The sequence below is a fragment of the Sphaeramia orbicularis genome, chromosome 11 (genome assembly GCF_902148855.1).
Source record: "Sphaeramia orbicularis chromosome 11, fSphaOr1.1, whole genome shotgun sequence".
Classification (NCBI taxonomy): Eukaryota; Metazoa; Chordata; class Actinopteri; order Kurtiformes; family Apogonidae; genus Sphaeramia; species Sphaeramia orbicularis.
The window spans coordinates 28,785,450-28,797,767 of NC_043967.1; the positions used below are offsets into that span (position 1 = coordinate 28,785,450).

At 35.3% G+C, this 12,318-nt stretch overlaps 1 protein-coding gene and 1 pseudogene across 2 annotated transcripts in view; one reads left to right on the top strand and one right to left on the bottom strand.

Moving 5' to 3' along the window:
* LOC115428236 (transmembrane protein 54-like) overlaps positions 1–4,940 on the top strand; it is an 18,949-nt gene extending 14,009 nt beyond the window's left edge. Inside the window, exons 5-6 of one of the 2 annotated variants that reach the window (XM_030147089.1) lie at positions 2,454–2,600; positions 4,098–4,939. In XM_030147089.1, coding sequence (XP_030002949.1) covers positions 2,454–2,600; positions 4,098–4,442 — 492 coding nt within the window. In that variant the 3' untranslated portion in view covers positions 4,443–4,939. Of the gene's footprint in view, positions 1–2,453; positions 2,601–4,097 lie in introns of both variants that reach the window. The other variant, XM_030147090.1, reaches the window with a different exon arrangement.
* Positions 4,941–9,135: 4,195 nt separating this feature from the next.
* The window catches only part of LOC115428237 (hippocalcin-like protein 1), a 78,261-nt pseudogene continuing 75,078 nt past the window's right edge, over positions 9,136–12,318 (bottom strand).

Below are 12,318 nucleotides of genomic sequence, written 5' to 3' on the forward strand. Positions count from 1 at the left end.
ATAGTTTTGTTTTGTTTTTGTTTTACTAAGCAAACATTGCGTCAACATGTTGTAATTCAAGTGGTCTGACAGGAAATAAGACATCTTTGCCTCCTCTTGACTCTGTTCACAGTCTGTAGAAAATGAACCCAGTGACACTAGATTTGTGTCACTTGCTCCTTTCAGTTTCAGCTCCCTTAACATTTGTAGCTGCTTTGCAAACAGATGGTCATCCTCTTGCTCTGCTGCATTGTAGTGTGTGCATGTCACTGTTCCTGGAGTTCTTAGTATGTTCATAACAACAATAGAATCAGAATCAGCTTTATTGGCCAAGTATGGGAACACATACAAGGAGTTTGGCTTTGGTTTTTCTTTGCTCATGATGTGCAATTTTAACATGAACCCAATCACACTTGAACACAGACCTAATACTGACAAACATTCAACTGGAGATGAGGACAACAATGGGTTGAGATTTACAGTGGAGTTATATTGTAATATGTACAGAGTGCAAATTGGAGATTTTATACAGTGGGTGTGTACAGGGATCTGGTCTATTGAAAATATATGTTTATGTATATGTTATTTACAGTGGGTTTTATAATACTAATAGTAATAATAATATAACAATAGTGTATGCAAAGAGATTCAGTCATTAATTCATATGTGAAATCCCAATTCTGAATCTCTTATGTTCTAGACTCGGCTGTTGCCAGAGAGGACATCGCATTATAGATAGATAGATAGATAGATAGATAGATAGATAGATAGATAGATAGATAGATAGATAGATAGATAGATAGATAGATAGATAGATAGATAGATAGATAGATAGATAGATAGATAGATAGATAGATAGATACTTTATTAATCAAAAAATTCAAGTATTCAGCAGCTTTGCATACAGCATAAAAAGACAAAACAGACAAAACAAATGAGGCAGGTTAGTAACCAGATTAACATTAACACCCCAAATCACCCCCAAAATTTAATCATTTGTTCCTTGTGCCAATATCAACATTTCCTGAAAATTTCATCCAAATTCGTCCATAACTTTTTTTTTTTTTTAGTTATTTTGCTAACAAACAGACAGACAAACAAACAAACAGACAAACCCTGATGAAAACATAACCTCCGGCGTTCCTCGGTGGAGATAATTAAGGTTAGTATATACTCTAAAGAACTTGCTAAAAAAACTTACTCTAGAAAAACTTCCAATACATTACTGTAAACAAAACACTTCTAAATTAAAAAAATTGTAGAAAACTAAATGTATCGTCAGTATTTACACATTTCAGGGCACAGTGATTTAAAGTGATTTAATTCATGTTGTCTTTAATTTAATTTTAGTGTAAAAAAGTAAAATTACATAATAATGATTACATCTACAAAATATCCTTTCACAAAAAACATGAATAATGTGAACCAAAAAGAACAACCTAAAATATCTCTAATGGTGTAAAAACATGTTTACTCTTCGTACTTACTCCTATACTAGAAAAAATCTTCATAAAAAAGCTTAATTCAATTTTTTTTTTTTTGCTTAATTCAAGCAAAAAAAAAATCTGCCAATGGAACAAGTGAAAATTATCTTGGTAAGATTTCTTGAAATAAGATTTTCAGGATCTATTGTACAGACAGATAGATAGATAGATAGATAGATAGATAGATAGATAGATAGATAGATAGATAGATAGATAGATAGATAGATAGATAGATAGATAGATAGATAGATAGATAGATAGATAGATAGATAGATAGATAGATTGATTGATTGATTGATTGATTGATTGATTTACTTTATTAATCCCTAAGGGGAAATTCAAAATACAAAATACGGTCACTGCTCCACAAAAACACTCATACCACATTAATAATGAATAAATAAAGACATACACAGTATAAGTAGCTAAGAATAAATAGATTAAAAAGAACAAAGAATTAAAAGACCAAATGTGTTTTCTTCCTAGTACAGATCTTAAATGTGACTGCCAAATGGTGGATTACATCACCTGAAAGTGTGTTTTGGGCTTTAGATTCTGAAAGGGTCTACGGTTATGTAATCTGTGTTTTTGTGCTGCTTGCATATTTCATTATACATTCCAGAAAACAGCAAACTTCCATGCAAACTACATCTACATTTACATCTATTCTCTTTGTACTCTGCAAGTCAGCAACCCAGAAATAGGCGACTCTTTCTCTTTGAATTTCCTCTGTACACATTCAATTTGATGCATATTTCATTCACCATGTTGACTCTCCTGTGGAAATTCCCAGGTTTTTTTATTTATATTTTATTTGTACGCAAACAGTCATCTGAGAAAAATGAGGTTCTGTAGCACATCATTGGTCACACTGTATTCCCACTTATGTGAGGCTGTTGAGTGCTCTTGCCTCAGATTGTGCTCTGTGTGGCCCAGCTGCTGACTCCCACTAACATCCAACCGCACTCTCCTTCCTCACCATCCCCCCAGAGTACCACTCTGATCCTGTGGGTGCCTCTGATCGTGACTTCTTTCATCCAGCTGGTGTTTTGCAGCCGATGCTTTGCTGTCTGTGTTTCATTCCTGGGTCTGCCTTGTTGCCCCCTAAAGAAAAGACTAAAGACCTACGGCAGACCGGTGAGATGTGGACTGTAATCATATAACCGCAGTTATACAGTGAAGGAAATAGATTTTAATAAATAAAAATGTTTAAGAATAATAGTCTTATTTTGCTTTCTATTATGAATATGATACAAATGCATACATCAGCTTTTCTATCTTTGCTATATTTACATGTGCCAACTTGATTATTACTCAACAGTTCAATCACTATTAACCCTCCAGTATCCCGTCCAGCAAGGCCCCTACTAAGCACCAAGTGTGCCTTTTTCGCACACTTGTGGAATAATGTCAACAAAAATTTCATACAGTTTGTTTTTAATTCTTTTACCCTTTTTTCTATTTCATCAACTTGAGCCATTAATAAAAATACCAAATACTCAATAATTGTCACATTTTTTTAACCCTGTAAATGCTGTGTTTGTTATGTAAACAAACCATTTTTTTGGAGGCAAAAAACATAAAAAATTTGTATTTTTTCAATATACTACATAAAAAGTGGATTACATATTATTTGATTTTTGCAGCTTGGCATATGTCAATGATTAACTCCAACATCGGTTAATTTGTATTATTATTTTTGGCGCTAGGTCCAATGTACAAAAATACTAGCATTTGTCACCAAGTGTGCCAAAAATGCACACCTATAAATCAAACTATTAAATATTATATTGATTTATTTTTCTGCTCTAATTTGATTTTATTTTTGTAAATCAAGGTCAGCCCTAATCATACATATCAAATAATCATTCATTTTGGATTATTTTTATCCCTTTAAACGATCTCTTTTCATCATGATGTCACTACATTTTTTGATGCAAAAAACACAAATTTTTATTTCTATTTTTTCAAAATACTACATAAAAATTGGATTACATATTATTTGATTTTTGCAGCCTGGCATATGTCAATGATTAACAGCAACATTAACAACGTTAATCAATTAATTTAGACCCTCACCTCTCAAATGAAGCCAGACATCAGTAAAAGCAGGATTTATGCGTTAATGGCTTTTGGATCAAAAACAGTGGTTATAATGGAAGAAATAGTGCGTTTTAGGCACACTTGGGATACAGATGCAGTCTTGTAATTTTCTTTTGTTTACAATGTGCAAATTTTAGTTGGTGGCCAGAATTTTAAAGATCATGCACAAATGAACAACTTTTGAAATCTAACCTTATTTAAATTGTGAAAAATAATATGAAGTTTTTTAACACAAAGTGCAAAGTGTGCCTAAAAAGCACACCTGGATATCGGCGGGTTAACTTGAGGAAGTACTGGCAATGACCGAACTTTTTAATATGCATGTCTTTTTTTTTTTTTTAGGATTGTAGTGATCTGTTGAAGCGTTTTTAATTGTTATACAACTCATGCAGTGGCAATAAACACCTTCTATTCTAAGTGACAGTGAAGAAATTAGCTTTCACTATATGAAACTGTTAAAAAGTAATAATCTTATATTGTTTTGAATCAGATTATTACATGTGATTACATTATTTTTTTGCATTTGTGCAGATCAATGTGGTCAGACCACTTGAGGAAGCTCCTCTCCAACCTCCAAGACGCAACCCTCAAACTCAAGAACCCTACAGTCAACCTCCAAGAAGCAACCTTGAACCTCCAAGACTAAACACTGAACCTCCCAGACAGCTGTACCGTCCTCCTCTTCCTCCACAGCATCTTCCCCGCCAGCACCGCAGTCTTCCTCCATCGGAGAGGCAGCCTCTTCGCCAGCCGCCGCACAGAGAAAGGTCAAATCGACACAGGCCGGAAACAAGGATTGGCAGCCAGCAAAGGGCACCAGAGCAACACCAACTGCTGGAGAGGGGGACGCTGGAAAGGTCCAGCTTTTGGATTTAGGCATTACATTTGAGATGCAATGCTGAAATCAGGACATGAGCTATGACGGTTTAGGTTGTTAAAGCTGCAAGACTTGGATTTAAACCTCATACTTCCCTTCTTTTGTCAGTTCATTAAAACTACTGACCCAGAGACTATGTTTTATTCAACGGGACCTGAGCTCGAACCTGATGTGTCAGTCTTCTGTCATGTTTGGACTCATATGGGCTGGATGTTGCATACAAAGATGAGGCAGTTCCTTTGAAATGGGGTCATAGGGCTAGTTCTGCTTCTACAAGGAACTGGCTGATGATACGACCTGCAGTTAGCTTAGCATAAAGGTCTGAAATGCAAGAAACTACAAGCCTGGCTCTGTCCAAACAGCATTTAGATTATGTATTTAAGTTATTAACAAAATGTGTTTAGCAATGGCATACATGCAGTGGCCCAGAGGTGCAACAGCCCAAACATGATCCACTATAAGGAAAAAAAGAGAACAGCCCAAAAAAAACTGTTCAGTCTAAGAAAAAAAAGAGAACAGTCAAAAAAAATGATCCACTATAAGAAAAAAAAAAAAGACAACAGCCTAAAAAATTATCCACTATAAGAGAAAAAGAGAACAGCCCCAAAAAATTGTCCACTATATAAAAAAAAGAGAACAGCCCAAAAAATTATCCGCTATATATTTTTAGAATAACTTTATTTTTAGTGCACCAACCTCCACTTCCAGTGGGTTACTTTGTTAGCATTAGCCACATTAGCTGAAGGCCTTAAAAATTTTCAGCCTTTGCTTTCATTTTTTTCTGGCGACCTTAATTTTAAAGCAAGAGACCTTTCGGGTAAACAGTGCCCCCTTAATTGAAAAGGTGGATTATGTTTTTTTTTTCTTATACTGGATAATTTTTGGGCTATTCTCTTTTTTTTCTTATAGTGGATAATTTTTTGGGCTGTTCTTTTTTTTCCTTAAATGGATAATTTTTGGGCTGTTCTCTTTTTTTCTTATAGTGGACAATTTTTTGGGCTGTTCTTTTTTTTCCTTAAATGGATAATTTTTGGGCTGTTCTCTTTTTTTCTTATAGTGGACAATTTTTTGGCCTGTTCTCTCTTTTTTTTTTATAGTGGATAATTTTTTGGGCTGCTCTCTTTTTTTTATAGTGTATTATTTTTTTGGGGCTGTTCTCTTTTTTTTTTTCTAATAGTGGATAATTTTTTGGGCTGTTGCACCTCTGGGCCACCGTACGAACACCTTTCAGCTCCCTCCAGTGTTATGCTCTGCTAACAAGCTTAGCTACTACTGTGTCAAGCTAGCTGCTTCCCCCTCTTCCTGGTCTTTATGCTAAGCTAACAGGCTGCTAGCTGCCCACTTACTGGTCATATATGGAACTTTATCAGTCTTTTCAGCTAACTCTCAGTAAGGCAGTACAAAATGTATTTTCCACAATGTTGTGCTATTGCTATAATGCAGGGGTGTCAAACTCATTTTAGTTCAGGGGCCACATTCAGCTAAATTTGATCTGAAGTGGGACGAATAAGTAAAATAATTACATAATAATATAGAAATAATGTCAACTCCAAACTTTTCTCTATGTTTTAGTGCGAAAAAGTAAATTTACATTATGAAAAGGTTTACATCTACAAACTATCTTTTCAAACGATGTGAATAACATGAACAAACTGAAAAAATTAGTGTAATTTTAACAATATTCTGCCTCAGTTTATCGTTTACACATGTACATTATAACTTACAGATCACATTGGATACACAAAACATTTAATAACAGGAAGAATATTGTTAAAATTACACGTATTTCTCTTAAGACATTTTAGGTTGTTCATATTTGTGCAGGTTATTCAAATTTTTTGCAAAATTATACTTTGTTTTAGTGTAAATACATGAAAGTATTTACATTTACAAAGACAAACATTATTTATATGTTATTATGATTGTATTTTACTGGTCTGGCCCACTTGAGATTGAATTGGTCTGAATGTGGAACCTGAACTAAAAAGATTGTTAATATTTTAGTGTAATTTTTGCATTTCACAAATTCATCCCAAGGGCCAGACTGGACCCTTTGGTGGGCCGGATTTGGCCCCTGGGCCACATGTTTGACACCTGTGCCATAATGGATTATAATGCAACTAGTGGTCTTTACAGTGTTGTAATATGCAGCATGGGGAGTGTGGCTGTAGAACCTGTTTGTTACCTGTTTGAAAGACTGAGTATCATGTGTATGAGTATTTTTTTTCCCATTATCAAATCAAGAGAGATTAGTTTTATGTGAATGTAGATCTGCATTGTTACCATTTGTGTATTTATTAAATAAATGTACTTTTATTTGTATGCGTGCAGTGACTAGTGATGTAAACAGGAATATTTCAGAATGGGAGTGACCATAACAAACGTTTGCTAGTAATCTGACAGGAATGACTGGTTAAACTCAGACACATACGCAGATTTCCTGGCTGTTACAAACACATTCACCCCTTCCTTGTTGGGGTATGTTAATAAGGACCTGCAGAGCACCTTGACAGACTGCACCGGTCACATGGATAACCTAATGTTCAATCACACCAGACGTCATTAACCTTGGATCCCAGTGAAGCTCATTCCCCTTAGGCAGTCTTTTTTTTTTTTTTTTTTTTTTTTTTTTTTTTTTTTTTTTTTGCATGTTATAAATAACCACACATGAAGAAACAGCCCACACGTGCAGCTTTGAAACACATAGATATATTTCATCATAGATTTCAGGTCCAACAGAATAACCATGACATCCTCATGTGAGGTTTTCATGCAACAGAAAAATAGGAAGGAGGGAAGGAAAGGGAGGTTAGGGAGGAAAAAAGGGGGATGTATTTTATCTAATACAAGGTACCAGTTCATCAGAGGCAGTGAGAATAGAAAAGTGTAATTCAGAGGGGGGGGGGGGGTAGCAATTGTTGTTCCTTAATCCTACCAGCAGAAGGCAGTGACACTACAGGATCCCCAAAGCAGAGGTACAGCTGGGTAGGAAGCTCCTGTGCAAAAATGATTGGTAATTTGAAATCAGTCCAAATATCATCCCACTGCAGCTGCACCAGCACCAGCACAGCTCTCAGGCTCACACTACTAATTCACTTTGCCAAAATTAAAGAGGTATTCAAAGTTTGTTTGAAGGAAAATAATGGTTAACATGTTATATTAATATTCAATAAGGCTTTAGAAAATGAAGATATTTGTCATTTAATCTTGGTTTAATGGGGTTTTCTGTGATCACCGTAAGAAAGGTAACTGACAATCTTATTCCTCATCTTAATTTAGAGCATAAAGTATTATATGGAGCTGCTAAACCAAGTATTAACTAATGTGCCCTTCCAGTCGCAGAGGTATAAGGTATGACTTGGTCCCCTAAATTGTTCAGTTTTAACTTTTCATCCATTTTACAAAACTGCAAAAATGATCAAGTGATGTGAGCCTTAAATAGTTGATACATGAGAGTGGTGGTGTGGTGGCTTTGCTGCAGACTTTACATGTGTGTTACTTCAGATTTTGACAGTTTGCATGTTAAAATCAGGGCTTTCCAGTATATTTTAAACTGAATGTGCATAATTTAAACACTTGTATTTTATTTGATGTGAAGAATTACTTCCATGCGTGTCCAAATTTGTAGAGGTATGCACGTAAACAGAGCTACTTTCAGATGTCTGGATACCCTAAAAAATCCGAATGGGACCAAGTACCTGGACTTGCTCCTATATCTTAGAACATATCCCTTCATCTAACTGCTCTGTAAGCAGACAATCCAGGAGTTATAAAAGCATTCAGCTGTTGAGTGATGAACGAGCCCTTATTGAGTTCTCTGTCTGTCAGCAGGAAAAGTGGGAAACGGGAAAGGTTTGTCCCAAAGCGAGACCAAATATTCAATCATTTGGACGTTGTTTCTGCCTGGTACAGAGCTGAGGAAGCTGCAGAGCTACAAAAAGATACAGCTGTGCGGTAACTGTTATCGTAGATTTTGCCAGTTTACGTTGTCTGGCATGTAAGGATCATGCAGTATAGTGACAGGTTACAACTATCTTAGTTTACTGCTTGTCAATAAAGAACTTTAAAATACTTACAAATTAAGAAACAACACAACATGATAATACTGTAAAAGTTTGCAACAAGCATACAGTGCATATCCACATGCACACACACATTCAGACCAAATGCACAGCCATACTTTATAAACACATGGCGGCTCAAATGATATGTGCTACTGGTGTGGTTGATCAAATGCATTGTGGGATCTCTTTATAATTATTATTTCGCTTCTCTTATCAACACTACATTTGATATCTTTCCGCTTAATAAACCCGAAGAGATCGATAGCTCACGTTTCTCTCTCTCTCTCTCTCCTCTCTCCTCTCTCCTCTCCTCTCTCCTCTCCTCTCTCCTCTCTCCTCTCTCCTCTCTCTCTCTCTCTCTCTCCTCTCTCCTCTCCTCTCTCTCTCTCCTCTCTCCTCTCTTCTCCTCTCTCTCTCTCTCTCTCTCTCCTTCTCTGTCACGGCGTCTCCACCTATAACCTGGAAAAATGTACCTTAAGCAACATATCAAAGTAAAATTACAGTCATAAGAATAAAAATTGATAATAAATAAAACATGAGGAAGAAACAATATTATATACAAATGAAAAAACAATGTAATTAACAAAATGCCAAAAGATCTCGATAACAAAAACCTAACAGGATCCTCATTTTTTCTCAGCAAACAGATCCACATAGCATTAAAATCCTGATACCCCCCCACCCCCACCCCCCCAACCCCAATCATCAATCTCAGACCATCAGACCAGCAAGCACGCTACATAATACGGCCTTTCAATGCCGGAGTGTGCACCATACATGAAGACAAATGTACTTCATCTTGTGATATACATTGACAGTATGTACATGATATACATGTGTTGGAGAAGAAACTGAGCAAGAGTGTGCCACCTCTCAAGCCCAGGTCATCTCCATCCTGCAAAAAATTATATGGAAAAAAAAAAAGAAAGAAGCAAAGCATCCACACTTTGTCACAAGCTTCCTGTAAATTCAATGTTCCAGAGAGAGAGAGATATTCTGGAACATTAGTGGACTCACTGGCGAAACTTTCTTGCTAAAATGAAAGTCCCTTCATCATTTCCAACATAAAAAATGGAAATAAAATGATAGAGATGACTCTTCTCTTCCTCCTTTAAATTCCTGCATCATTGCACATAACAACAACCTCCCAAAAACGGAAAAAAAAAAAGAAAGAAAAAGGATGATATGCGAGACGATAACCATCATGCATTGATTTGAGTGACTGTTTCAATAGCAACAGAGAGGGTGAGGAAGAAGGGGCTCAATGCAGGAGGAGGAGGGGGGGGGGCCTCAGAACTGGGAGGCTGAGCTGGGGGTCGCACTGCAGTAGCCGAACGATGGAGGGGTGTCGCTTTTGGCACCTTTGATAAACTCTTCCAGGGCTAATTTTCCTGTAAGACAAACAAGGAGAGAGAAGACAAGGGGACAAAAAACAGATTATTTTAACCCTTCATGCATGAATTATGAGAACCTTAGTCAATATTTTTTTCTTGAATGTTTTTATTCCTCTTTAGGGATGAAAAAAACAATGCAGATGATTTTTTTTTTTTTTTTTATGAACCTATTTTTCATTGAGTTACAAAAATGTCCACTCAACTGGACACCATGCATTTAATTTTTGAAGCAAAGAAACATTTATTTAAAACTCATCAGAAAGTGATATACTGTGTGAAAACTATGAAATAAAAACATTTTTAATGGCGCTAATCGCTAAATCGCTAATGTTTTCTCACATTTTATCATACTCTAATATTAGTTATTACTCCTTTCATGGAGATAACATCCTCCTGAGACCCAGGAATTTGACAGTTTTACCTTTTTTACATAAAAAAAAATTTGTCTTGATTGGAAACTGCATAATGCAACAGTTTTTTCAGATACAGTTTTAAAATAATTTTTATTGATTGATTGATTTTTTAATGGAATGTCCTTTGTAATGCATAGCATTTTTTAAGTTAAACTGTCAAACTTTGTCCCTACAGAGGACAAATGCATTGCTGGGTCTCAGGAGGATATGCAAAAAAAAACCAAAGAACTTTTTGTTTCAGAAAACTGTTAATGACAGTCTAGTAACAATTAGCAACTGATTTACACTCAAACATGTTAGTGCAGATCAGGTTTATCATGAACAGCAAAGTTACAGTAATTGTATGAATTGCAGTGTTTTGGATGATGCATAAGTGTCCACTGTGTTGGCTGATATCGAACTAAAACAACAAAACCCGTGAATATACAAGAGAACAGCAGTAGAATTACTGTTACTGAAGTGAACACTATGCATAAAAGGTTTAGGAACTGTCCTGCAGCTATGGGATTCTCAATTACAACATTAACAAAAGACATAGTTTGACGATATCTCAAAGTAGTGTGGATGTTGTTTCATTATCGCTGCCAAAAAAAACTAATCTTACTGGAAAGTGTTTTCAGCCTTGGACCAAATGCAGAGAAACCTTTTGGACAGACCCAGTGCTACTTTTGGGACAGTTCCCAAAGGATTTTTTTCTCTGTATTTATCCTCTGAAGTGATTTATCACCATTTATTGTAATATTTATCTTCTGTGTTTTGCTTCTTTTTTTTAATGAAAAACATGTATTTTCCTATATTTAATTCAATGATGACGTAGATGTTCATAAAAGCTCAGATTATTATTGAGGGTTATTGAGAAAACTGAAGAAAAAGTGACTTTTTAAAGCAAAATATATCATTAACTGAACATAAACCCACTGTCTCCAATCACTCAATGATCCAACTCCATGGGTTTTACTGGTGAATCAATGTTTGTAGAAGATGACGGTGTTTCCACGTTCACTACAGAGCCTTTGAATGTCCAAATGGGTCATATCTGATGACCATGAAAAGATGAATAACTGCATTTTACATCAATTATTTACATGTATTGATAGAATTAATGGATCAACAGGTATTAAACAGTTTAGATCAGCAGATGGTTTTGGTTAAAGGAGGATGTGAGGGTCTTTATGAGTTAAAGTGTGCAGCAAATATTTCTCTATGCTACACCAGTTGTTTTGCGCAGAGTCACCGACACAAGGAGTCAACCAATCAGCATCCAGATAGAAAACAAGTTCTATCTGACTCAAGGGGCAAGGACCTCAGATCCCAAATGAAGCCATGGCATAAATATTTTAACATAAATTTTAACCCTATGACAAAAAATCCAATCACTTTTCCATTGTTAGTTGTGTTCTAGTAGAGACTGATTGCAATCATTAAACATATATATTATGTCTATGCTTGAAAAATGAGATAAACCCTGTATGTTAATGGTTTATAAAGTAAAATCTTATTTCAGAATTATTTTTAAAATCAAATTATGTTCCAGGTCAAAAGGGGAAAGTCAGCAGAACATAAAGCCTGTCATTTAAAGATGATTATGAAGAGATGATTTTTGTGAAGATATGGGGACCAAATGTTGAATATCGATGGGTTTTTCTACTGTGTATTTTTTGGGCTGTGAGGGTAAAAAAAAAAGTAATAATAAGACTAATATTGTCTTAATTATTTGATTTTATTTCCCTAATAATAATTGTTATTTTTATGTTTTTCTTTTTCTTTTTTCTGTTCTCTTCTGCTGCTGGGATGATCATTGCTTTGGTCAGGCTATGATTAACCATGTACAATATGTAATACAAGTATTTAGAGAAAATGAGTGGGATGAAATTTTAGGGTGTATAACTAACAGTAAAACTGTATTAGGGATTTTCTTTCTATAATAGAATACATTTCTCTTTTTGTTTTGGTGACTTCTGTTGATAATTTGCTTTGGCATTGTTGTTGTTGGTGGCTGCATTG